General features: G+C 42.2%; 1 protein-coding gene across 1 annotated transcript in view; it reads right to left on the minus strand.

Moving 5' to 3' along the window:
• lars2 (leucyl-tRNA synthetase 2, mitochondrial) overlaps positions 1 to 21,062 on the minus strand; it is an 89,828-nt gene extending 68,766 nt beyond the window's left edge. Inside the window, exons 1-3 of the mRNA XM_076280145.1 lie at positions 20,862 to 21,062; positions 19,485 to 19,729; positions 7,679 to 7,810 (exon numbers count right to left, since the gene is read on the minus strand). Of these exons, the coding sequence (XP_076136260.1) occupies positions 7,679 to 7,810; positions 19,485 to 19,718 (366 nt within the window). The 5' untranslated portion in view covers positions 19,719 to 19,729; positions 20,862 to 21,062. The remainder of the gene's footprint in view (positions 1 to 7,678; positions 7,811 to 19,484; positions 19,730 to 20,861) is intronic.
• Positions 21,063 to 27,433: the final 6,371 nt, after the last annotated feature.

The raw sequence follows: 27,433 nt of genomic DNA on the forward strand, positions 1-27,433 counted from the left end.
TATGTAGTCGTGACAACGCGTGTGCATTTCAGGCGGCATGTCAATCTTGCACACAGGAAGAAAGCTATAGGCTAGGTCTTTTTTACATTTTACTTTATTCTCAAAAAACAAACGTTTACATCATGTAAAGCAGACCTGTTGGTTACCCAATATAATAAGGCATTTTAAATGTAAAGCTTCCAATGCATATCGCCCCCATGTGTCCGAACCCGACTATAATTTCTAAATATTTGTCCGAACCTGACCCGACCAGTCGGGTCCCGTCGGGACCCGTCGGGCTCGGGTCGGGTAGCCACACTCTAACACATACACACCATCTACCATGCCAACAACATTTGTTGGAGGAACATGTTTAGTAGCAGGGGATTCTTCACAGCAGGCATGAAAAGAGTGGTACTGTTCAGATGTCATAGGGCCATAGCAGGCTGAACTAACTGGTCTCCCATTGGCTACAGGGAGTCATGTGATCACACAATTTACAACACATCTTAATGCTAGTCTCTATCTATCAAATACAAAGGGCTGTTTCTTCATTTCAGCTCTAGCCCTCTCTTGCAATATTTTCCACACACACACAAACACACAAACACATAAACACACACACACACACACCTATCGACCGTCAGTTCTTTTCTATCTCTTAGCACAGTGGAGTGAAACAGAAAACTGTCATTTCAATTCAATCAGAGTTGCAGACAGACCGTAGCCATAACGGTGACAGCCTCTCATCAAAGTCCATTAAACTCATTCAGTCTCACACGCACACACATACACACACACACACACGCACACACACACACACACAGAAACACACACACACACAGAAACACACACACACAGAAACACACACACACACACACACAGAAACACAAACACACAATGTTGTTTTTAATGCAGGCGCATAACATGCCACTCCACAGTATATGTGTTTACCGCTTCATCAGTGTTAATTTCAGACAAACACCGGCAGGCCCTTCCCTTGCTAAAGATCACACACAGAAACACACACACACACAAACACACACAATGCTGACTGTTCCTGTGAAGGCAGCACTTAGTCACAGAGAACAGCCAGTGATTAATGTGTTGAAGCGCAAAGAGGTGCTTGGAAAGAATACACACACACACACACACACACACACAAGCACACACACCACACATGAGCACATGTGAGAGAGAGAGAGAGAGAGAGAAAGAGAGACATACAATCCACACATTCAAAAACCACTCTGTGTTTCTCCCAAACAACACACACACACACACTCTCAATCTGTCTGTTTGTCACACACATCCATGCTCTCTCTCTCTCTCTCTCTTTCTCTCACACACACACTTTCTGCCTCTTTCTCACACACATACAGTCTTTTTGCTCTCTCTCTGTCTCTCTCTCTCTCTATGACAAACACACACACACACTCACTCTCATATTTCTCACAATCACACACAGGTGTTTCTGCTGCATATCCAAATGGCATAGCTCCCCATGCTATGTACTTTTCGTCAACGCTGAGTGGCAAGCTTATTATGAAAGGGCATTGATGCAGACAAACACACACAAAAACAAACACATACACACATACACACACACACACACACAGCTGCCATCTGTGACTAGCTCCAATGAAGCTCAGTAAAAGGGCAGCACATTACTAGTGCTGGCAGTACATTATGAACACAGGCATCCCTGTGACATTCACCAAAAACTGCCATCACCAAGACAAATGTCACACTGTGTGCTTGCGCCATAACACAGCTAAAAGACCAACAAAAAAGAAAACAACAAATTGTTGTCAAGTAAGTTGCTTAGTATGCCCTCTTTCTGATAGACAGGTCAAAAGCATAGTGACGCAGGACTCGGACAGGATCCCATCTTAAACACCTGAGAATCCACAGGAGTTCTTTGAGGATGAACCAGCCAAAACCTTAAGCTGAGTCATCCTGGATGAGACAAAAGAGCGAGGGAAAAGAGAGAGATAGAGAGAGAGAGAGAGAGAGAGAGAGAGAGAGAGAGAGAGAGAGAGAGAGAGAGAGGTTTACCGTACACACTTATCTATTTGATGGGATATTGACCATCTACTGACCTCAACTTGGCAGCGTAACATATAACATTAATGCCTTAGATGTAGCAGTAACAGTATCAAAAGCATTACATTACATTTTTAACCAAAGCGACTAACAACATGGTAAACAGTTTAAGCTTTTTAAAGCAATTCTCTCAACAATTCTAGGACATTTTTAAAAGAGTACAATAAGAATAAGTGCATCAGTGAGTGCAGTTTTTAAACAGTCGAGTGTCAGTTCTAGTCAGGTGGTAAGGGCTAGGATCAGCAAGACAACAGTAGTTGTAAGTAGTACTACGAGAGGAGATGTTCTCTGAAGAGCTGGGTCTTCAGGAGTTTTTTTGAAGATGGAGAGGGATGTCCCTGCTCTAGTAGGAGTTGGGTAGCATCTTGAGTCAAGTAAGTTCAGATTTTCTGTATGGTGACGACCAGGTGACCGAGGCAACATGATAGGAGAAGGTTAGTTGACTCCTAAATTTCTTGCAGCCCTGGTAGGTGCAACAGACAGGGAGTCAATTTTGATGTTGAGGTCATGGTGTATGGTAGGTTTAGTTGGGAGGACCAGCAGTTCAGTTTTTGAGAGGTTTAGCTGGAGGTGATGTGCCTTCATCCATGTAGATATGTCTGAGAGGCAATCCGAGATCCGTGCCGAGACCAAGGGGTCATCAAGTGGAAAGGACAGATAGAGCTGTGTGTCGTCTGCATAGCAGTGGTATGAGAAGCCATGCGAACGGATAATCTGTCCCAAGGAGGTGGTGTAGATAGCAAAGAGAAGGGGCCCAGCACTGAGCCCTGGGGGACCCCTGTGGTGAGATAGTGAGGTGCAGATAGCTGTCCAAGCCATGAAATGTTAAAGGAGCATCCTGTGAGGTAGGATTCAAACCAGGAGAGCGCAGAGCCGGAGATTCCCATGTTAGAGAGCATAGAGCAGTGTTTCCCAAAGTCTGGGTCGCGACCCACGGGTGGGTCGCAGGAGATTTTATTTGGGTCGCCAGCACAATTTATGTTGTGTTAGGCTATAGGCCTAACTGATACCATTTGTCATTTGATACCAGGAAAGCTAACAGTTTTCTATTAAGATGTAGTTTGTTAACTACCACAGTCACGGTTTTGTCATAAAAGCTCATGAAACTGGCGCATGAAGCTGGGGGACGACACATCGCAGAGGGGGTGCCAGAACATGGATATCTCTCTCAAAATGAAACCGTTCTGTGGGGCGCCTGCCATGTATCTCACAGTTGCAAACTGCAAGGGACATGAATCCGCCTATTTGCGCGAACATTAGAACCCTAAGCTGTTTTTAGGGCATTTTCACTACCTTTATTCATAAGGATTTATTCTGGTCATTGTAAGTGCCACACACATATATTATATATTGTTTTTTTCAGGAGAGTTTAGGCTATTCAGATCTGCCATCATTTCATGTATTAATACTAGCATTGATTTTATTTAGATTTTTAAAGAATTAAAATATAAAAAGTGTATTATAAAAATTCTTATATTTCGACCTGTATCTCACCACAGCAAGCTCACAGCTCTACATGCATTTCATGTGTGTGTAGGGCAGACTGTCCTGAATCGGGCAATATAATTGCCATGTTGGAGGGATACTCTGGGGCTGAGCAATTTACAGAAATATTTGCTGTGTGATTTACGGAAATAAATGCCATTTTTTATTTAGTGATGAAAAATGACCTTTCTGCGCTCCATATCTGTGACACGAACTGATCTGACCTGACTTGACCTGAGGTTGCGTGTTAGCCTGCGTGCCTGTGTCTATGCAGTCATAATAATTCTCAACTCTTTACTGTATTGCCATGAACAAAGTAAAGGCAAAAAAGGTGTTTATTTGTTGAACAAATTAGGATGCAATGTGAGCCTTGAATTGGATGCCATGCAGGAATTTGCTAGGATCTCAAAACCGGAATATGAACATGCTTTGCCATAGAGAAACACATGATAGCATTGGATTATAAACATGCTTTGCCACAAGAACAGACAAAAACGTGGGGTAAGTCCAGCTATATTAAGTTATTATTTTGCTGTCACTTCGTCTGTTTTATAACCCAGAAGGATGTACTTGGTATCAAATGATAGCTCTGAGTCTCCTCTTTCATCTGACATGCGTGGCATATCTATGCGATCATGGGTGCGCGAGTAATTCAAACGAGAGTAATGAGTGTGCAGCGTTGGTTTGTGTACATGACGTTATTATTTTGCAGTCACTTCGTCTGGTTTTATAAGCCAGAAGGATCGATAAACATGGTACCAATGGATAGCCCTGTGCCCCCTCTTTCATCTGATATGCTTGCCATATCGATGCGATCACGGGTTCGCGAGTAATTCAAACTAGAGTAATGTTTGTGCAGGTGAATGCAGAGAAGTATAGACTGTAAATATGATGCAATTTGATTTAATTTCATGAATTTTTTTAATTTTCATACTTGATCGTACAGACAAGTGTTTAGTCTCGTTGGAAAGCCCCACTTCTGCTCTGTCGTGCAATAAAGGTTTCATCTCGCTGCGATGAACCGTTCCGGAGCAATGTAACAGAGAAGAAAGGGTGTGTTTTTTGACGCACTTTGCGTCAATCGGGTTCTAAGGGTTAACAGATACCAGCTCCTCAACTTTACCGATTAAAATAGTGACCGTGCTGTCAACTAAAGCAGACATCCATATACCGGACATAAGGCCATTCAATTTGTATGTAGATAGTTTCGATTGTAGATGCAATCTTTAAAGTTAATAGCAACCTCCTCACATTCTTATTTCTGATTTAAAATGCACAACAGTGCATTATATTAGGCTACAATTTAAATGGACATTTTAAACACTATTCCTCTCGTTTTCTACCTCGCTAACTCCAAAGTAAAGGCGCATTCTTCCGGCTATTGCGCAAAAGCCTCTTGTTGTGATATAACGACTATTAGGGGTTTGCACCGAAGTCACGTTCTGGCCGGTAACTATGGTAACCCAACCCGCGCGGCCATATTGGCGATACTCAGTGAATGGAGTATTATGCACTTTGGATATCTTACGTGATTGTAGCCGTGTCTAAACAACAGAAAAGCTCATCAAAATGCGTCTAAGATGCAAAGGCATATATGGCAGGACTTGGACCACAAGAAAAGGCGCGATATTTCGAGAAATTACGGATTATTGGCCATATGAGTTGGGTGAGGGAGACGAAATACCAAGTTCAACCACAAGCGCCCCCCTTCCTCTGATAACTTCTGGCATTATTGTCCCTTCTCCCTGGTTTTTTAATAACTTTTGGAAGTCGATACCTACACCAGATGTTTTTCCTCAGTCTGACCTATTGGTACAACCTAAAACACTGCAATAATTAACCATTTTCCTTGACGATGTTAGGGATTTACTTCAGTGCCTAATGCTTTCTAATGAGGCGAGCATCTCCAATATGGCGATGTCCAGATCTGATGACACGCCGTGCAAACCCCTAATAGGCTACAATATAATATAATACAACAATAGGCCTACAATATAACGACTTGAGTTATTTGCTGTTTACATCGGAATTGACGTCCACAGTGTTGTGGACCCATTTGACTGCAACGCAACGTAGCCTACAAATTTTTTTTTAGAAATACAGGAACAGCTTACTATGCTGACAAATGACAACTGCGCATGCAAGAATTTCCCCAGCTCTCGGATGCGCATTGAAACTTATCTTTTCAGTAGTCATTTCCAACTTTTCACGCTGACGGTGCTCAAAATGCAACACAACCGTGTTCAAAGCAGGATCTATCTAGATCCTATAGCAATGTATGGTTGGGGGAGGCATAGAAAAGTTGGAGAATCTGTGGCCTTAAACAATATTGGTGGTTGCAGGGTAGATTTGAAGTGAAATGGGTCGCGATGGTCTGTCATTTTTAAAAAGTGGGTCCCCAGAAAAAAAGTTTGGGAAACACTGGCATAGAGAGAAGGATGCGGTAATTAACTGTGTCAAAGGCAGCCGATAAGTCAAGCAGAATGAGTACCGATGACCAAGCGGTCGCCCTGGCTTCCTTTAAGGCTTCTGTTACAGACAACAGAGCCATTTCGGTAGAGTGGCCGCTTTTGAACCCAAACTGATTTGGATCCAGAAGGTTGGAGTGAGACAGGGCGGTAGTTCTCGTCTTGAGCAGGGTTGAGAGAAGTTTTCTTAAGTAACGGTGTTACCTTTCACTTTCAGCAAGCACACTAATTATGTCTGGGGTAGGCCTATTTGGTGAGATAGCCTAACCTAACACCGGGAGTGTGTGCGTGCGTGCGCATAAGAGAGGGGGAGAGAGAGAGAGAGAGATGAGATGAGTGTGTGTGATGAGTTTTATGGTGTATTGCTCACGTGCAATGTTACATGAATTAGTTTACTACTAACTAACATCATATCGACTCACGACATTTGGCTACAGCCGCTACATATACTGTACATTCTAACTAGCTAATACATTAAATCAGCTAACATCAATGTTTACGTTGCCTTGTGTCGGCTACGCTTGGTGAGCTGGTGTTAACAACTGGATGCTTTCAGCTCAGATGTTCAATTATCGTTGAATTGCTGTTGTGATACGCCAGTTCTGCTTTGCAGTGGACATATCTTACCTTGTCATCTTTTCTAAGTTTGAAATGATCTCAAAACTTTGGACATTCTCTGCCTTTTACGGACGGCTTCTTGGCTCTTCCTCATGATCGCGCCAACTTAATTCTGAAAGTGGTAATAATAGTCCATGTGAAACAATAATCCCTGAGCTGAGCAGGCCTCATAACGCAAGTGACAGGAATTAAACGAAGCTTCAAGGCAGATAATTTTCCTCCATCATTTTCTATTATCAAATTATTCAAGTTACTTGAGTAATTGTTTCAGCCCTAGTCACGTTAGTGACAACAACTGCAACCTGCACAAGAAAATATCACCTCAAGTGGCTGGCAGTAAGTAGGCTACTGAATGGCAAAACTGTCACCAGAAAAAAGGAGCAGGGAACTGTAGGATGCTGGAGCAACTGAGATTCTGTCAACGCTAGGCTGTTTTAATAAAACTACACACACAACAAGACTGCTTACAAGCAGCCGAGACACAACGATAGAGAGAGGGGGTGTGTTGACCTCTCGCTCTCTCTCTGTCACACACACACACACACACACACACACACACACACACCTATCACTTTGCATTTAATGTGAGGGCTGGTGATTGATACAGGGTTTTTTGTGATTGTAAAGAGGATTGGGGCTGTGCGACCAGGGAAACCAGAGTGTGTGAGGAGTTGTAATTTATATGTGTGTCTGTCTGTGTGTGTGTGCATCTGTTTATATATGCTTGTGTGTGCGCACATCTGTTTATATATGTTTATGTGTGTGTGTGTGTGTGTGTGTGCATCTGTTTATATATGTTTATGTGTGTGTGTGTGTGTGTGTGTGTGTGTGTGTGTGTGTGTGTGTGTGTGTGTGTGTGTGCATCTGTTTATATATGTTTGTGTGTGTGTGTGTGTGTGTGTGTGTGTGTGTGTGTGTGTGTGTGTGTGTGTGTGTGTGTGTGTATGTGTGTGTGCATTCGCACTGCACACAAACGTGTGTGTGAATATGTGTGCATGTGTTTTGTGTGTGAGTTTACTCACCTGGTGGCCCCTCATCCTCTGGAAGTGGGCTATGGTGTCACTGATGGTGTAGACACGCACATGCCCCATGTGCAGACGGCCAGACGGGTATGGGAACATGGAGAGGACATAAAACTTCTCCCGGCTGGAGCTCTGCATGGACAGAGAAAGAGACAAGACAACCACAGTGATAAAGAGTCAAAAGGGTAAAAATAATGGAGACCATGTGTCTGTAGTAACCATGTGCCTGGGAGACGGAGTATGAAAAACATGAAAAGAAATGAGACCTGAGAAATGAGAAAACAAGTATGAGACAAGTAGTTTTTGAGCGTTTAGGAGCACATTGATGCCATACATGAATCTTAAGAGTGTGCAGCAGTTTAGAGAACTCCACCCGCCTGCAGCGTGTCTCTCAGTGCCTGTCTAGGAGACGCCGGGGGAGATCTGCTGCACTTAAAATGACCAGAGATCTGCAAGAGATATCTCAGTAGTTCAGGAGTTCTAGTCAAAGAAGGGGTTCATGAACAATGTAAGTTTCTAAAATTCCACAGAGTACCGAAGTGTGATGAACCCAGATAAGCAATAAGTCCAGAGAGGCTGGTTACACTGATTTTACAGCTAAGGGGTGTTGTTAGGCACAACGCACAAGCAGAGTGCCTAAAACCCACCTTAGCTTTTGTGAAATCAGTATAACCTACGGACGGGTTATTGCTTCTCTAAAACGGTTACTACATATCTGACAAAATTTCATAACATAAAGGTACAGCAACAAGAAATGTAACGATTTATTCATAGATAATCATTCTTCCCCCAAGAACTATATTTCGTCTATCAGAATAGTTACCAAGCAACGTCGAGACGCAGCTACTCCCAACTTTTCTATCAAGTTGTGGTAGCACCATAGACAGTAAAAGATATGAACAGATTGAATGGGGTTCAATGGCTAGGTGGAACTGGTCTCCTATTTAACCTCAGATCCGCCATAGTGTCTACGCCCTCCAAACTTTCGCCTGCCCCCTTGGGTAGCACAGTAATAAAGAACGAAATGTTGTCAAGGTGTATGTTTATGCTGCATTTTACAACGGCATCAAACGCGATTCAGCCAATCCCAATTAAGGACCGGAACAATCCGTTTTAGAATGTCCATTATAAAACGGATAGTTCTGGTCCTTTGATTATGATTGGTTAAATCGCGTTCAATGCCGTTGTATATTTTCCCGATATAGCACGGCTGAGACAGCATTTCGTTCTATATTAATGCGCTTAGAATGTAGGGCTGCACAATTAATCAAATTTTAATCACGATCACGATTTTGGCTTCCCACGATCAAATTTGCGTGATCGAGCGATATTTCAAATGCGTGCTCTACCCATAGTACCAACCTGGCAACCCATAGAACGCTCCGCTACAAAACAAATCAAGCCTGTCTGACCATGTGCCTGCATGCAGCCTACCAATGACAGCTGTTCCCCTGCACTGCTCAGCCTGATGCACTGTGGACTAGTGACATTATGTTAACTATTAGTAGGCTAGTTAGACTATACAATAAACGACGATCAAAAATCAAATGTGTGGCACAGTAGAAGGCCATAGCTTGTCCCTCGAAGCGGATGATCCATTGTTCGAAAATATTTCGGATTTCAGGCAAGTTAAGTTAACCAAAAATATAAGCAAAGCAGGGCTCTCAACTCATACCGTGAAACACATCACATGACGTAAACCACACATGCCTTTTTTATCACGTTAACTTTTAGTCCTTGTTTGCTTCCTCTGATAGCCTATACTGTAATAAGAGTTGAGCTAACGACGGGATCCGTGAATTTTATTAATGTATTTTATAAGCTACATCATGTGCAACCTATGCGTTTCAAGACACAGCCTACTCAAAACGAGTGAACAATAATGAAAATGTAGCCTATACGTCAGTGTTTTACATATCAACGAATGACTAAACCAGGGGTGTCCAAACTGCGGCCAGCCATGCACTTTAATCCGGCCCGCCGAGCATTTATTAGTTTATCATAGGCCGCTCGCTATTTTTTTCCAGCGATAGACGACGTTGTGGTTAACTTTAGGCTACTGCAAACTGCTTTACACTCTTCTTAGAGAACGTTTACAATGTCAATGTCAAAACAGCTTCTCACATCGAGATACATAGAACCTCCATTGCAGCAGATCTAACTACGTTATGCTAGTCCATTTAATTGTGGACGCATTTGAGCGTGGGAGAGGGCGATGGCAACAGTAGTTCCCTGACCATTTATAAACTGTGAGAGGGCACAGCCATAGGCACAGCACTAGCCATAGGCTATATTTGAGTGGAGCTGGCAGAGTCTTAAAGTGACAGTGCACCATTTATAAATGAATTAAACAGCATCAAATTAACAGTATTTCTTAAGAAATTAATTTTCTACAACAAAATTATTTTGTCAATTAAATAATACAAAACATTATTATTATTATTATTATTATTATTATTATTATTATTATTATTATTATTTGTGTGTGGCCCGCTGGCCAATTTTCAAAACCCAATGTGGCCCTTCAGTCAAAAAGTTTGGACACCCCTGGACTAACGATTACAGTAAACTCATGAACACGAAGCAGAGCTTAAGTGGCTAATGTGGAGCGTTGGGAGGATTCCCGGTGGGCGTTTTCCAAAATATTAACAAAGTAGCACGCACAAAACATTTGTTTGGAAGTTGTTTGGAAGTTTGGAAGTCGCAGTCAAATTTATATTTGCAGTAATTTAGGGGAGTAAATGTGAGGGGAAGAATTTGGGTGAGCCAGATAGCAAGTCCAATATGTTTAGGGAAAAAATATTTTTGTCACTAAAATTAATTAATAATCGTGATAAATAATCGTGATCTCAATATTGATCAAAATAATCGTGATTATCATTTTGGTCATAATCGTGCAGCCCTATTAGAATGCATAACGGTTAACAAGATACAAGTGTACAAAATGTCAGACTTTGTTGTTCATTTTGACATCCTGGGTGGTGTAAGTATTGCTGAGTGGAGCAAAGAAATGGATAAATTGGAGGAGGAGGAAAAAAAGCTAAGCGACATGCTGAACTAAACGAGAGTGAAAGAGAAGAGATAGAAAAGGCAAGAAACGAGATTAACAGTCAAACAGACTATGTGGTCTGTCTGCTGCTTTGAAAATTGGTGCTTAGAAAAAGAAGTCAATTTTAAATCAGTGACAAAAGCAGAGCTGAACCAGGTGCTTCGTCAATTTTATGCAACTGTAAAAACCGGAAAGGGTGAAGAATATGGTTTCAGCAGTTATGCTGGCCTACGAGCAGGACTGAATAAATACATCAATGATCCGCCGATCAGCCGTTCCTGGTGCATTTGAAAAGACACAGGGTACACCAGCAGCAATAATGTTTTCGTTAGGGTTGTAAAAAAAAAGACGGGACAAAACCTCCCATCATCCAGCAATGACGGAGGCAGACTTCATAAAAATCAAGCACTCCTGGGCACTGAACCCCGAGACACCAGCGGGACTTGTCAATAAAGTCTGGTTCGATATCCAACTGCAAATAGGGCTCATAGCTAAAGAAGGAAACTGACAGCTGAAGCCCGAGTCATTCATTATTCGCACAGACCAAAACGGTCTTATGGTCCTGCGGAGAGAAACAAGGAGAGCCTGCCTGGATTTATGTATGAGCAGCCAGGTGACCCGTTGTGTCCTGTGGCCTCATTACAGAAGTATCTGTCACGTCTACCGCATAATCTACCTGCCTTTTATCTACACCTGAAGCGGACACACAATGCAACAGATCCAGTATGGTAAGTTATTCAAATAGTTATGAAAATCCATGAGTCTTATACCTAAAGTGTGTGCGTTTATTCTTTTCAGGTATACAAGAGGACCTATGGGGGTCAACTTCCTAGGTGCAATGCTTCCCCGCATCTGCAAAGCAGCGGGTACGCAAATATACACCAGCCCCCGTTTGCGAAGCACGACAGTACAGAAACTGTCTGATGCTGGCCTTGAGGCCAGAGAAATAATGGCAGTGACGGGCCATAACTGCGAAACATCCCTGCAGTCCTACTGGTGTCCAAACTACAACATAAGAAAGGCATGGAGTGATGTCCTTGCCAGCACATCGCAGGCACATCACAAGCGCTCCAGCGCAGAATTAAATGGTCCAGTGGGTCCACTAGCAAAGAGAAATCCAAACCACACTTTTTTAACAGCTGCACTACTTCAATAGCATTTTTCACTCTGGCCAATAAAAGGAACACTCACGGCCACTTAAGACTGGGCTGTGAAGACACAAGAGAGCTCTGGTGCCAGGTGCCATAATGCGGGTTTGATCACCACACACAGGGTCACGCAACTGCATATACAGTAAGATGCATTTGATCTCGATAAACTGAGCGGGACAATTAAACTGGTGGCAAAGGCATTTGAAGGAGACGTAGAGCAGGCATGGTGTGGACATTGATGACTGCCATCACAGACTTTTACATAGTAGCTAAGGTTGGATCCCGAGGGACTGAAACGAAGTCAGAGGCCAGGGTCAATCTGTACCTGGTGTGGAAACATTGGGACAGTGGACATGCTATTAACAGAGACATGCATTCGCAGATTTTAGTTTAAGGGATAAGTGAACCAGCAAGTGCTACTTTAAAACAACACACACACACACACACACTTACTATGGCAACGGCCATGACTCTTTGAGATAAGTGATCTCAGTGATTCATTACTTCTTGTGGAGCTAGTGGTGGTTCTCTGTATGTGTGTATGTGTGTGTGTGTGTGTGTGTGTGTGTGTATGCGGGAGGTGACCAACCATTCCATGTTAATCACCTCAGGTCAAGGGGAATATGAATTATTCAGAGGCAGTGGCGAATAACAGACTTTTCCCCTCTTTTTCCGGAAAGTAACACAACGGAGCTGACTCACCTCTCTCTCTCTCTCTAGCTCTCTCTTTGTCGCTCTCTCTCTCTCTCAAATTCAAAGGGTGTTTTATTGGCATGACAATAAAAGGTATTTGCATTGCCAAAGCAATCATACAGAAGAATGCATAGATAGATATTTAGATGTGTATAAACATGTGTAGATTTAAACTTATATAAGATAACCATAAGTAATAAAGGAGAAAAGTACAATACCAGTATGCATACACACATATACATAGACAAAAAAAATACATTGTTTATGTTTTCATGTGTCCACATTAAAACCATTTAAATTTACGTTAAACTAGTGTCCCTCACTAGGCATAAGCACCCAGGCATAGGTGAAATATATTTTGCTGCCAACCCTCTCCTGAGAGGATTTTTCATTTTTGCTAAGGTCTTCAAAGGTTGGGTAGTTGGTTTTAAAATTACAGAAAAAGGGTTTTCTCTATACCTTTCTCATCCGTCTCTCTCTCTCTGAGACTCTTTCTCTGTCCATCAGCAGGAAGCAGTACCAGACTCAGACCCAGATCCATTACCATCTGACAGTTCAGTTCTGTATGGGGTAGTAATGGACCTTATAAAAAGAGTCGAGCTTTTGTGGCAGATGTGCATTTTACTTACAATCTCAGCCCACACTGTTAGGGCACCGCTGCATTTAGAGGGTCTCTCAACTCAACACTCCAGACTGTATGAATGAAGAGTGTGTGTGTGTATATGTGTGTGTGTGTGTGTGTGTGTGTGTGTGTGTGTGTGTATCTGTGGGTGACTGTATGTGTGTGTGAGAGCGAGTGGATGTCTTCGTCTGTGTGTTTAAATATGTGAGAGAGTGATTCTTTTTCTGGGTTAGTCTATTTGTCTGTAAGCCACAACAACCCCACCCAGCCCCCCACCCACCAGCAACTTGGCAACAGTCTTAGCTGCTCCAGACTTTGTCATGTCCAGAAGGACTTCCTACCACACAGGTGACCCTTAGAGAATCTTTAGGTGAGAAAGAGAAGGAAAGGTACACTTCATCATGTTATTTTTGGATACATACCCCAGGGGCCATTTTAAAATTTCATTCTCAGTAAAAAGCCACCACACAGAAAGCTGTAATATATCTTTTCCCCCTGTGACAGATGCATGAGAGGATAATCTGGATCATCATTAATCTACACATGCAGGCTCGGAGGGGGACTTATATATAGGTGGTGAAAAATGAGAAGTCTCGTGAGAGAATTAAGAGCACATGCCTCAGGATTACCTGTACTTCTACTTTTTGTTTTTGTTTATGTACTAACACTCTTTGTTTTTGTTTATGTAAAGCACATTGAATTACCCCTGTGTATGAAATGCGCTAGATAAATAAACTGGCCTTCTTAAGGTAGACCCTGGAGTGACCTGTACTCTTGGGGAACGTTTTTTTAGATAGTTCAAAGGGTCCTAAATACAAATCCACCATATAACATTTTTTTTAGGTCCCAAGTTTCTCAGAATTTTCCTTCAAAAATGGATGCCTTGCTCTCAGGCGAGAAAATACTGGTAGATAGGGTAAAAATGTAAACCTTTATGGATCACCACAAAACTTTCCCAGTTTGTCACGTACATTAGGACAAGTATTTTTTGTATTACAAGTTTTCTGAAATGTAATGTTTAAATATGCAAATGAGGCTTAATCTACTGAAATATGCGCTAATATGCACAAATTTCCAAACTTGACACGTACACATATTGGATGAAGCATCAATTGCATTTTTGAGGAAAAATTGTTATACAGCATTTTTAGACAGTTCAAAGGGTCCTAAATACAAATCCACCATATACATTTTTTTTTAGGTCACAAGTTTCTCAGAATTTTCCTTCAAAAATGGATGCCTTGCTCTCAGGCGAGAAAATACTGGTAGATAGGGTAAAAATGTAAACCTTTATGGATCACCACAAAACTTTCCCAGTTGGTGTCTTACATTAAGACAAGTATTTTTTGTATTACAAGTTATCTGAAATGTAATGTTTAAATATGCAAATGAGGCTTAATCTACTGAAATATGCACTAATGCACACATTTCCAAACTTAGGCTAGGGGTACTACTATGATCGCATCAAAATGGCTAGTTTTAAAATACTAAGGCGGCTTGACACAACTGGACACTTTGCTTGTACTATTATCAGGCTTCCTACATAACTCGAGCATTATTCATTCGTGCACAGAGGGATGGAATCTGGAATCTGCACCTTTGTGCATTCCAGAAAATGTTGCCCTTTTTCATGCGGTATAACCACATAAATTATGCACGGCGGGGCACTATGTACCTGAATGAAATGCACCAACTTCCTAAACCAGTAAAAACGGAGTTTGATGCCGGAAACTTTGTAGTCACCGCTTCAACCAAGTGGACCCTGATCATAGTCAGGAGTGGCTATGGTGTATTGGAAAGAAAGGCGGAGGCATTGTTGGAAACACAAAGACATCCTCAGCACCAAGTAGGTGGGCTCTGTCTTTCAACCTCCGATCCAGTCTTGCCCATGACACTAAAGTTGCTTTTGGCCAACGACAAAAGTCCGAATGAAACGGGACAATGCAGATGAAGATGCTTTGCTTGCAGTCTTGCAGAGGTTTGGCCTTTTCTTTGCCAACCTGTCCCAGACCCTGCAACACATTGCAAACAAAGACTTGGCCACGCAGGATATTGAAAGCGAGCTGTTGACAGCACCACAGAAAGGTCAAAGTCAATTAGATACATTTGTTGTTGAGAGGCTGTTGCCATCTGGGGGGGGGGGAGAGTCTCGTTCAGGGACAAACTTAAAAAGAACAAGTATAACGTTTGCGTCTTTGTTTGAAGTTAAGAAGTCAGATCTAAAAACGGGAAAGGTGAAAACTGTCAAGGCAGACCGAAACATTCTGCAACGCCTCATTGCTGCATATGATGCAGGGCGCCCAGTCAATCTTGACAGCATTATGATGCATGAACTATTTGTTGTGCCCTTGTCTCTGGCAGATGTAAATGGACAGCTTCTTTCAGGTTCAAAGGCAGTGTTTAATAAGATTCTAGCTGCTGGCATTCCATGTCCCAACCACCTTGATAACAGAGACCTTCGGGATGAACCAATGCTCATCATTGATGGTCAAGCTCTGGTCATTGCCATTGGAAAGCCACAAGGAGCAAAGAGTTTTGGGGACCTTGCTGATGTTTTTGTGGAATCTGTTCTCTGAAGTGGAGCACAATTCCAGCGAATTGATGTTTTGTTTGATCGCTACCACACACATTCTATCAAAAGTGGAACACGAAAGCGCCGTGGAAAAGGCTTGGTGGCAATCAGAAGACCAATTGAGAGCAGAGATTTGCCTCTTCCTGCAAAGTGGGAGAACTTTATTGCTCATGCAGACAACAAGGCTGATCTTGTACACTTTTTATCCCAACAGCTGATTGTTGGAGCTCCAGCAAATAAGATCATAGTTGCTGCAGGTGGCTTCAGTGATGAAGAGAGAGTTGAAGCCTCTAATTCAACCTTTAACACTGACTGCTTGGAAGCCAAGCATGAAGAAGCAGACACAAGAATTGTTCTTCACTGCATTAGAAGCAACGCATCAAATATTGTTGTCTCAGCGAGAGACACCGACATCTTGGTACTGATGATTGCCCATTTCCACATGATCTGGATGAAGGCAGGTACAGCAAAGGACAGAAAGTACATTCCAGTTCATGCCATAGTGGAACATTTGCAGATGGAACCACAGGTCCTCGATCTGCTTCCAGGTTTTCATGCGCTTGAGTGGAAGTGACTTCGTACACTGCTGGACGCACAAAAAAGTCATGTTGGGATGTATTTGTACAGCATCATCATCTGTTAAAGGGGCTTGGTGAAGGTCCTGATCTTAGTGAACTCACCATTCAGAATGTAGAAAGTTTTTTCTGCAAACTGTATGGAGCAATGAATGTTAACAACATCAACGACGTTCAAGTAAGCATGTTTGTGAAGGGCATGACAATAGAAAGACTGCCACCAACTAGAGATTCTCTCTACTTCCACATTCAGCTTTCTCACTTCCAGGCTTTGGTCTGGCGGCAGGCCCACATGCAGCAGCCAATTCTGCCACCCCCTGAGACCATGGGATGGAAAATGGAGGAAAGTTCACTTGTTCCTCAACTCATGTCACTACCTCCGGATGGTTGCGAGGAGTTTATCTCCTGTGGTTGCACCAAAGGATGCAAGACAGCTAGATGCAGTTGTAAGCCTAACCCATGTACTGCTGCTAGCAAATGCAGAATGTCATGTGATACTTGTATGAATCAATAATAAGTAAAAATAACATTTCAGAAAACTGAGTTTTACGGTGATATCTATGTTTTTTTTTTTTTTTTTTTGCCCCATTCATACGGTGGTGTTTTGAAAGTGTCTGAGACGCATATTGTTTCAGTACAAAATATTAAGAACTGGTACCCTAATGAATATGTTAAATAGTGGATTTATATTCAGGAGACATTGAACCTTCAAAATATCATGTATAACAACTTTTACCCTCACATGGCTTCATCCAATGTGTACGTGTGAAATTTGGAAATGTATGCATATTAGCGCATATTTCAGTAGATTAAGCCTCATTTGCATATTTAAACATTACATTTCAGAAAACTTGTAATACAAAAAATACTTGTCTTAATGTAAGTGACAAACTGGGAAAGTTTTGTGGTGATACATAAAAGTTTAAAATTTTACCCTATCTACCAGTATTTTTCTCACCTGAGTGCAAGGCACCTATGTTTGAATGAAAATTCCGAGAAACTGGGGACCTAAACAATTTTTTATATGGTGGATTTGTATTAAGGACAATTTGAACTATCTAAAAATGCTGTATAACAACTTTTCCTCAAAAATGCCTACAGGGTTACAGAATCCTGAAATCTGGTCCTGACTAGCAGTCTAAGACCGGTGCCCAGTCCGTAAGTAAATCATTATTGTCAACTCAAGGAAGTGAAATGTTATACAGGTTTAATGCACTCGCTAGCCTAGCAGGTTTTATGCCCATTTGGACAATGCTAGCACTCACTAGCCAAGCTAAGTTCATGCCACAAAGCTAAAATTAGTTGATAACAGCCATAGATATATACACATATATACATATGTATATATCTATGGATAACAGCTATCATGTCATGGACAAAACCGACTAGCTGTTAGCCAATCAGAGTCAAGCAGCTTAGCTCGTTGAATATTAATGAGAACTGGTGCAAATCGAGCTGAGTCTTCCTGCAGGCTTTCTATACCACGCTACCACTAAAATACGTGTGGCAGGGCACCTTTAATAATCGTTGAATACAGACATTTCACCCAGGATTCCATTCTATTGGTCATTGTCAGTACTCTAACCCTGGGACAATCATGGCTGTTCTCCTGGCAGGAGGAGGTCAGGTGTGCCTGCTGTGCCATCTCCAGGGCGTAAGGTGGGAGCGTGTTTATTTAATATGAGCACACATGTGTGTGTGTGTGTGTGTGTGTGTGCACGCGTGTATGTGCATGTGCGTGTGTGCGTGTGTGCGTGTGTGTGTGTGTGTGTGTGTTTGACAGTTGTTTAATAGGCTAACAACGGCAGGCTATCCACAAACGTTAATATTTAATCACTAGCATGGGAATAAGTGAGGCATTATCTGCATCAGGCTCGGGTCGTGTTCGGACATAGAGATCAACATGCCTGTCGGGTTCGGGACAGGTTCGGACGCAACTTTGTCGGACACAGGCCGGGTTCGGACAGAAATATTCGGCCCGAACCGCACTTTACCTCTCTTTCTCTCTCTCTCACACACACACACACACACACACAAACACACACACATCATCTGTTTTCCTATTCTGTCCTTCCTCTGTAACAGGCCAGAAAAAAAGGCCGAAACGTTTCTTCACTTACCCCTGTTGCTAGTAAGTAAAAAAAATATTTTTTGGAGTTCGACCAATCTTTGATTTTTTCTGTAAGTTTCCTGGATCACGCACCCACAACAAAACAAACGGTAGAGCGCGGTGTTTGCAAAAAACAGGGAAACAGTGAGAAGATGACACTAATAAGGTGGGAATGACATTCCCTCTCTCTCTCACAGAGAGAGAAAGAGAGAGAGAGAGACACACACACACACAACATCTCTACAGGTCAGGACATGGTGGGTATCTTCTGATATGTTTCAGCAAGGGAAGACGGTGAAGAGATCTAAACGTGTCTGTCTTTGATAGGTTTCTGAGGGCCTTTTCTTTGGTCACCAGCTCCTTTGTAATCTACTGGAAAAGACCTACAGTATATGACCAATGGCAATTGTTTTTAAAGCAGCACTAAACAAGATTTGCTCTCGGGGTCCCCCTACAGTTGAGAAGTGCAATAATTAACAAACTAAATATGCGTATTTTGCAAAAAAGTATTAACATAACTCTGATGTAGTATGAATATAGATATAATAATATGATATACCGACAGCACATTCAGAATTCCTGAAGCATAGCAGCTCTTTTCTAAAGCTACACTATGCAAGATTTGTACCATAATATAACCTCTACGAAGCCAATTTGATGGCTTCGTAGATGTTTGTAAACTTGACAAACTTGTAGAGGTTTGTAAACTTGACAAACTTGTAGTAGGGGAATCGTCCACCTAGGATAGCCAGAGAGCATAGACTAGGATAGCCAGAGAGCATAGCCTAGGATAGCCAGAGAGCATAGCCGTAGCTGGCTGCTACCGAGAGAACCACCTATGCGACTTCAAGAATTGTCGACCCGAAGTACGTCCTGTACCTAAACGGTTTGGTACAAATACCTTTACACCCGTAATGCTTGGTGTACCCACCACCCTCACATCCATTAAGAACTCAGTTATAGGACCGACCCACTGGGAGAGCTACCCTGACAATAGACATATCAAAATAGATCAACTTCCTGTCCCCACCCACCTCCTTTTTGCTGCTCCTCTTCCACTGCTCCTTGATGAGGGGGTGCCATCTCTGCTCCACCTTCCTCCTGGTCTCCACCCGGTAGTCCTTCTCCCACACCCCCGTCTCGCTGTACAGGCTTCGACACGACGCCTGCCTTAACCAGGGCACGGGACAAAGGAGGTGCCCACTACGTATGCCCTGTCTGACCAGGGCCGGTGGGCACAGAGTGACCCTCTTCACCACTGACTGCATGGCAACGCCACCTAGAAGATGCACAGGCATGGGACATATCAGTCAACATGGGCTGTCTGGCATGTCTTTATGCATGAGGGGTTTCAGTCAGTCAGATTTCTGATTTGCCATCTTTTAGTTATCATCTTTAAAAAGGTTGTTCGCTCCGACCAAACCAGGTGAATAATGGATTTAGATTCTGGTATTTCCATGCTATTAATGCTTAGAAATACTTTAGACTGATGATGGCCCTTCTGTTTCCTGCCCTTCATCCTTGTGCGCTAGAAATATAGAGAACGCAAAATTCCTACAAAGGGGACATGCATCCTTTGCAGTTCATTCTTGCCAGTAGTAGCTTTAAGTTTTGGTTGACAGTAAAGAAACAGACTGAACAGAGAACATGATTTAGTCATAGAATCATTTCACTGTTGAGTATGACAATTCAGCTGTGCTGATTCAGATTCAGATGACAACCCAGAGCTGTCGCCACACAGAGCTTCCGCCCACGAGCTGCATGAAAACTGCACCACTGAAACACGTCTGGCTGAGCCTTCTGCACACACAGCCACTAACTCTGGATGGCAAAAAACGGTGTGGTACAAACGGGTTTAAATCTAGTCTAGTCTACTTTCACTCCAATCATTTAATCAAAAACCTCTACTGCATCGGATGGGCTAACGTTAAACCAGGACTAGGGACAGGACAAGAGGAAAAAGAGAGACCGAGAAAGACGTGCAAGGTGTGTGGAGATGTGGAAGAGGAGAACGTTTCTATGGTTACAGAAGAAGCAGTGCTGTAGTGTCACTCGAGAGTGATGAATTGGATCCCCCCGCACGCACGCATCCTTGCTGACCCTGATAGGCTACCTACTCAATTTTGTAGGTATTTTTGCAGCACGAACATCAAAGAGCAATGTGCATTTCGAGATGCGCGTGTACACAGCGTATTTCCCTGTTACTCTAAATGCCAGTCGACTCAACGACAACTAGTCAAGGACATGTCAAAATAGTGCAGTGTTATTTATCTTTTACTATGACTTTCTTGCCACAGACGCAAATGCATTGTTTATAACCTTCATCGGCTGACATTTTACGAATTTCAGTTTGCTAAAAAAGTAAGGAGCTGTAAAAAGAAAGCTAGAAAGCTAACGTAGCTGACACTTACAGTACAGAAATTCCCTCTTATTGATGTCCTTGATTTATGGTGAACTCATTCCAATGTTAGCTTCAAGCGGACACACTTTTTTGCTCATAAGACCAAATTCATCCCTCGCTTAGCCTGAATTACTCCGTACTCTTCCGCAAAACATGCTCAGCTGTCAAACTCACACCGCTACAAGGGCGCCGCCATATTGACGAGTCACGTGACGACACCATAGACAGTAGCACTCCACCCACACCAAAACCTGTATGCAGTTATTCGCATCCCTCCAGTTTACTAAATGTATTACTTTTGTTAGGATGTATATGTTTTTGTTATGTTGTGTTATATAAATATATAAATAAACATTAAAATAACTCTATATTTAATTATAAATGTGTAGAAGACTGGCCTGACCTTTGCCATAATTAAAGCATGCATCATTTTCCACCATATTCAGATGTTTTTTCATCAAGCTGGCTTGGAGGCCTTCTCGATTTCCCTGAATTATTATCAAGTCATGTAGCCTATTTGGAATTGTAGGCTATACAACAAGACAGTGAAAGCATCTCCCTTGAAATAATATAGGAATAAATAGATATAAAATATAGATACAAAGACATATGGGGCGGTGGTAGTGTAGTGGTTAAGGAGCTGGGCTAGCGTGCAGTAGCCTGAAAGTTGTTGTTGGTTCAATTCCTGGCTTCCACCGTTGTGTCCTTGTACAAGGCAACCCAAGTTGCTCTGGGGACAATGTGATCCCTTGTAATATAGCTGACAAGAAGTGTCTGCTAAATGTAATGTAATGTAAAGACATCAACAGTTATGGTGTAAAATGGGTGCAGCAGCAATATGCAATACAAACAAGGGTCAAAGCATTCAGTGTTCTTGTCTGGCTCCTTTTCCCAGTCCAGGCTAGCATAATAATATTTATTTAGTGATTAGCTATCCCATCCTTAATAGGTTGTGATGAAATGAATCTTGTTGGCCTAAAAGCTTTGTGTATGCAATTTGTTTTTGTTTATTCATTTTTATCTCTCAAAATGATGACTGTTGGTTGATGTGAAAGAGAAGTATAGAATTCCATCTGTTCACTTGCGTGGTATAGGCTATGTATTTTTGTCTAGAATTATGTATGGACTGAAGTCACTTATATCTGGTTGGAAATGTCAAAGTTTTGGCAAGGCTGTCATATTGGTTCTGAATACATCATACATTTTCTTATTCATCTAACTGTGGTCAAAGACAAGTACTATAGACCAGTGTTTCTCAAAGTGTGGTCCGGGGACCACTGGCGGTCCGCAAGCTATCCCAAGTGGTCCGTGAGCAGACGTGATAAAATATAATATAGATGAGTTGTTTGCAATATTGAGCCAACTTGTATGTAAATCCAAACAGTTCTGCAACACTGCCTATAAGCTATGCCAGTTTAATGAAATCATATGAATCCTCTGACACAATAAGCAAGGTGGTTCAGTGAAAAGGCCTATTGTGTAATATAGTAGAAGTAGAAGTAGGTCTACTTCTACTTTTTTTTAGCTAGGTGGTCCATGAGTTTTTTTTTTATTATTGGTTAAGTGGTCCTTGGTCTGAAAAAGTTTGAGAAACACTGCTATAGACATTACCTACTTCAAAATTATTGAAGATAAATCATTTTGACAGCTTTGTACGTCTATGAGAGAAAAAAGTTTCAGCTTTTTGATGACATCAGTAAGAGCTGGAACATGCAGAAGGTTTTGAGATTTCTCAAGGGCAACACTGACAAACTGTCACCTCTATGTTTTATTTCCCCTTGTCACACTGAAAGCCTTTGTCTGGAAAAGGATCTCCATCAGCTTTTAACAATACCTGTCTGTTTTCTTTTCCTTGCTGTGACTTCAGTTCATTTGCTTGTGAGTGCTTTTCTTGGTGCATAGCCTACTGCCTTGTCAGGCTGTCTACATTTCACTTGCCAAACAATTTATGTTTTTTTACCTTGACATTGTAGGCTAATGCATATTACTGAGCAGTGCAGTTAAATGTCCCATGTTCCTCCATCCATGTGCTGCTTTCAACTGAATTCTGTGTCCTAATTGACTTCTTTTAAAATTGCCTTCATATAGCTTCATATAGCTCTTGCATAGCATAGTATTGTTAGTCTAATTTTGAAATATGTCATTGAACTGAACACTCATTTGGTACCAATGGAAGCTTTAACTTCAAATTATACTTTCTCTATATCTCTCTCTCTCTTTCAGAGCACACTGATACTGGCAGGCATGAAAATTCAGTGTTGGACATTTCTGCCTGTTACCGTAGCAACCCTTTTATCTCTCCAACACCAGATTGTTTTCTGTAGCAGGATTTAGATTTGTGTGTGCCGCTCAGTGAAGCAGATACATAAGCTTCCATTCCAGCTAAGCACAAGAGACATGCCAGATCTCCAACCTTTATGCAAGGTATAATTGTACTCTTTTGTTTCTTTGGGTGAGTGACTGATCTGTTGGACTGAGATCGTCTGACACTGAGATACTTCTGAGATGTATTGCACTGCATGTGTCCTGTCCCAGAAAGACAACACTAGCAGATAAAACAAAAGCCAGGGAGCAAAGAATTACTGTATAAACACATTCAGCAACTCCTTCACATTTGACCATGCAGCCAACTGCTCTTTTTGATAGTGCACCTCTGTGAAAGGCACCAAGCAGTGTTCTTAGAGGTGAGTGTTGGGTGCGCACGGCAGACTCTGAGCTTGGCTGCCAGCTCTCTGGCAGCTCGGCAGATCACAGGGAAAAGTGAATCAGTGTGAGAGAGGAAGAGATATTGTCTAATAAATGCCATGTCTCTGCCATATCCCTGGAGCTGAACGCTTTGATCTGACATTAGCAGACTGCCGAGTGACATCACAGCTGAGGAAACCAGACAGGCATCTGAAGAGTGCAGACCGACCACCAAAGGCCAAATGGTTGAGATGCTAGTGAAAGCGATACTTCAGCTGTGGTTCATCCTTCCAAAGCTACAACTTTCCGCCAGGTTTGATGAAAATCAGGCCTGTAGTTTCTGTGCAGTCAGACAAATAAACAGGCTAACGACACCACAATCACCAGGTCCTAAGTGATAATATTTTACAAGGTTGGGTTGGTAAGGGATTAGTTACTTTTTCACAATTTCTTGATAAAAATACAATAAACACGTACAACACCATGGTTGCTAGGTACGATCTGGAGCAAAAACACTTTTTTAAATATTTACAGGTAAGAAGCTATATTAAGGAAAATCTAAAAGAAGAAAACATTGGAAATGAACTATTACATAATTTGTACGCACTGAAGCAGGTGACAAGGCTATGGAAGCAACCTAAAACACCAGAACTACATCTGTGGTATAATACAATAAACAAAGTATTTGAAATGGAGAAGCTTACATGCATAGCAAATGGTAGTCTGGAAAGGTGGAATACAGAATATTTGTGCTATGTAGATAAGGTGACAAGGTGCTCTGAAAGCATGGAAGGGGTCAGATAATGTGCACATGATGCATTTCATACATGCACATACACTGCGCACACAGACACACACACACACTCATGCACAAGCACACACACTTTTCTCTGTACTCTCTTTTTTTTGCCTGTGTCTGAGTTTCTGTTTTTTGTCTGTGGTTCTTTGCTTCGGCTTGTATGTATACCCTCTGGGTGATAAATGTTGGAAAAAAATATAAAAAAATAAAATAAAAATCATCAGGTCCTTGGTGGTTTAAGCGCTTTGGGTTGCACTCTGTGCATAGGAAATGTGCTATATAAATAAAATACTTTTTTACTTACTTTACTAGAAATGGTGAGGCATGGGGAGGGAAAGTGAAGCTGTGGTCAGTTTGTCCAAAATGAAGGTTTGACCGCCTCTTTCCCCCTCACACATCAGACTGAAATTGAGCCTCTCTGGCCCGAGGCTACGTCGCCTCCACTGAGGAGAGGAGAATCAAAGAGAAAGAGGAGAGGAAGGGAGAGAGGCGGAGAGGAAAGAGAATGAAGCCTTCCTGCCGGCTTCCTGTTCTCAGGGCAAAAGAGATACAATAGCTAGTTATACAGCATCCTGAACTCTGACAAGGTCACTGACATACAGAGAGTACAATAAAAACACATTTTAGAGCAGATGAAAAGCAATGCAAAGTAGATTAAAAATATATTATTATTATTATATACAATACATTCCACTTCCTTTTCACTCATTTTCATTTTTTGCATGGAAAGATTAGTGTAATTACAGCTATTATTTTGAAAATCTTAGGCAGAAGAAGACCGTAATTTTTGTAAGGTTATTGACTAATGGATTGCATTCAGTTAAGAGGATCATTGCAGGTCTGTAGACCATGGATTTACTTATCTTGACACACTTTCATGTTTGGAGTTGGCAGGAGAAATTGTGGCCAAGAAAGTGGGATAGAGTGAATTGGACTGTGTCATTAGTAAAGAGAGGTCATTCTGGGGTTAAATAGCAAACCGGGGAGGCCTGGATAACTAGGCAGCTGAGGGCCTTTATTTAACTACATGGCATACCATCTATACCTTTACTTAATCAGTTAGAACATGTGGGATAGGATACAATGATATAGAATAACACAGCACCATTTCATTTCAGTGTCGATTTATGTATGGGCTGCAGGAGAGATGCTTTTTTAGAGGCAGTGGGGGACGAGTGGGAAAGTGGCAATTGTGACGGCTGTTAAGCTCTAAAGAGGTGTGCTGCTGACACGGCCCCCTTGAGTGGCGACGCCCGCTCATTTTAACGATCCCTTTGATTACCGCTCTTACCGCAAGAGCTCCTGCAGTGCTGTGAGGATTCCGGCCGCGCAGATTGTAGAGATTTCCAACGATGAGGACTGTTTTCAGGGTTACATCAGAGAGTGCGCGGATCAACAGAAATGGTGCACACACTCTCAAACATGCTTTTGTTCACTGCAAGAGAAAGCACATACACACACACACACACATGTACTGTACATGCGCGCACATACACACACACAAACATGTACATGCTCACTGAACAGAAAACACATACACACACACACACATACATGCACGCACATACACAAACATGCTCACTGCAAGAGAAAACTCATAGCCTACACACACACACAAGCAAGAATCTAGTGTATTGTAGAATGGAGGAAGGTTTCAGCTGGATTTCATGGTTGAGCTTTAACAAGTCTGGTACTGTGTCATTTCATTGCATACCTTCCTTTATATTAACACTCCATCACCTCCTGAAGTCTGTAATGCATGTTTTACCTGATGAGCTACTGACTGACTTCATACATTATGCATTTCCCAGCTAATGAGTTTGGAGCTGCTGGGTTTTTGATCAACAACCTCAGTCAGTTTCCACAATGAGCTGCGACCAAACCTATAGCTCCTTCCCTGGTTTCTCCTACTCCATTAGTCTCTTTAAAGGGGAACTTGGCAACTATTTCAACGTAATAAACCCGTTTAGAAATCATTTGGATGGTTAAATGACCTGTTCCAGAGAAAATGGTGACTTTCCCCGCTGCCCCTAGCCCCCAACCTTGCAACATTGAGACTACCGTCCCGGAAAGAGAGGTGAGAAACATGAAACTCGTTTTAAATCGTGTTTCTTACCTTGTAACATCCACATAGTTCTGCCAATCTTATGCTAACCGTTCGCTAGCTTGTAAATAAATCCATGTGCTTTATCGTTACCTTTTCCCACAGTTTGAAATAGCATAATGCACAATTTCTCCAGAAGAGGGGGAAATCCTGCCAAGTTTCCCTTTAAACTCAACAGCAAACAGCCAACTCTTGTCTTCCCTATTTAGACAGAGTGGGGTTAAAACCCAACTCACATCAGTGTTTGCAGAGTGCTGTGGATAAATAAGAATGTCTCAAGGTTCTCTAGACAAACTACCTAAAGTATCAAAAAGAAAATCCACAGCCACACCTATAGTGGCAAGAAGAATCAGTAAAAGAGGACCCATCTTTAACACGGGGAAGTTATACAGCGTCTTGTCTGAAAGTAATATGTTCCCATGAACCCCATCCACATTGCTGTCCACCTGCACAAGAATAGCTGTCTAACCAGGGTAGAGATGTGCACAGAGGCTGATAGAGGACTGAAGTCCTCGCCTTATCATGCCCAATCCGACTGGGAGGTGGGGATATATTGGTTGGCCCCAGTTCTCCAGGGGTGACCTTTCAGTGTAACAGTGATCCATGGCTTCCTGCCATGGGGCTGTGAACAGACCTCAGACCGATAGCATCTGACTTAGGCGTGGATGCTGGCCAGATCCTTGCCAGATCGGGCCCACACCCAGCTTCTCTCCAGGTCATTGTGATGGTGCACTGGAAATGGAAAGGGCTGCCAGAAAGCAATCTCACACCATCTCAGCTCCCAGAGATGCATGCCTAGGCTGCTACCGGTGACCTGCTGGAAGGGGCTGATAAGTGTGATGTTATTTTCAGACTCTATTTCACCATGGCAGGGATTCAAGAGGGAGGAGTGGATGTGTGTGTGTGTGTATGTGCTCCACACTGATCTAGAATGAATAAGTCAAAATCCACATAAAGGGGCTGCAAGAATACCAGTAAGCCCACCCTGTCACTG

The sequence above is a fragment of the Alosa pseudoharengus genome, unplaced genomic scaffold (genome assembly GCF_046254945.1).
Source record: "Alosa pseudoharengus isolate Yale_2024_CS ecotype anadromous, Long Island Sound unplaced genomic scaffold, YU_APseudo_1.1 YU_APseudo_1.1_scf_12, whole genome shotgun sequence".
Lineage (NCBI taxonomy): Eukaryota > Metazoa > Chordata > Actinopteri > Clupeiformes > Clupeidae > Alosa > Alosa pseudoharengus.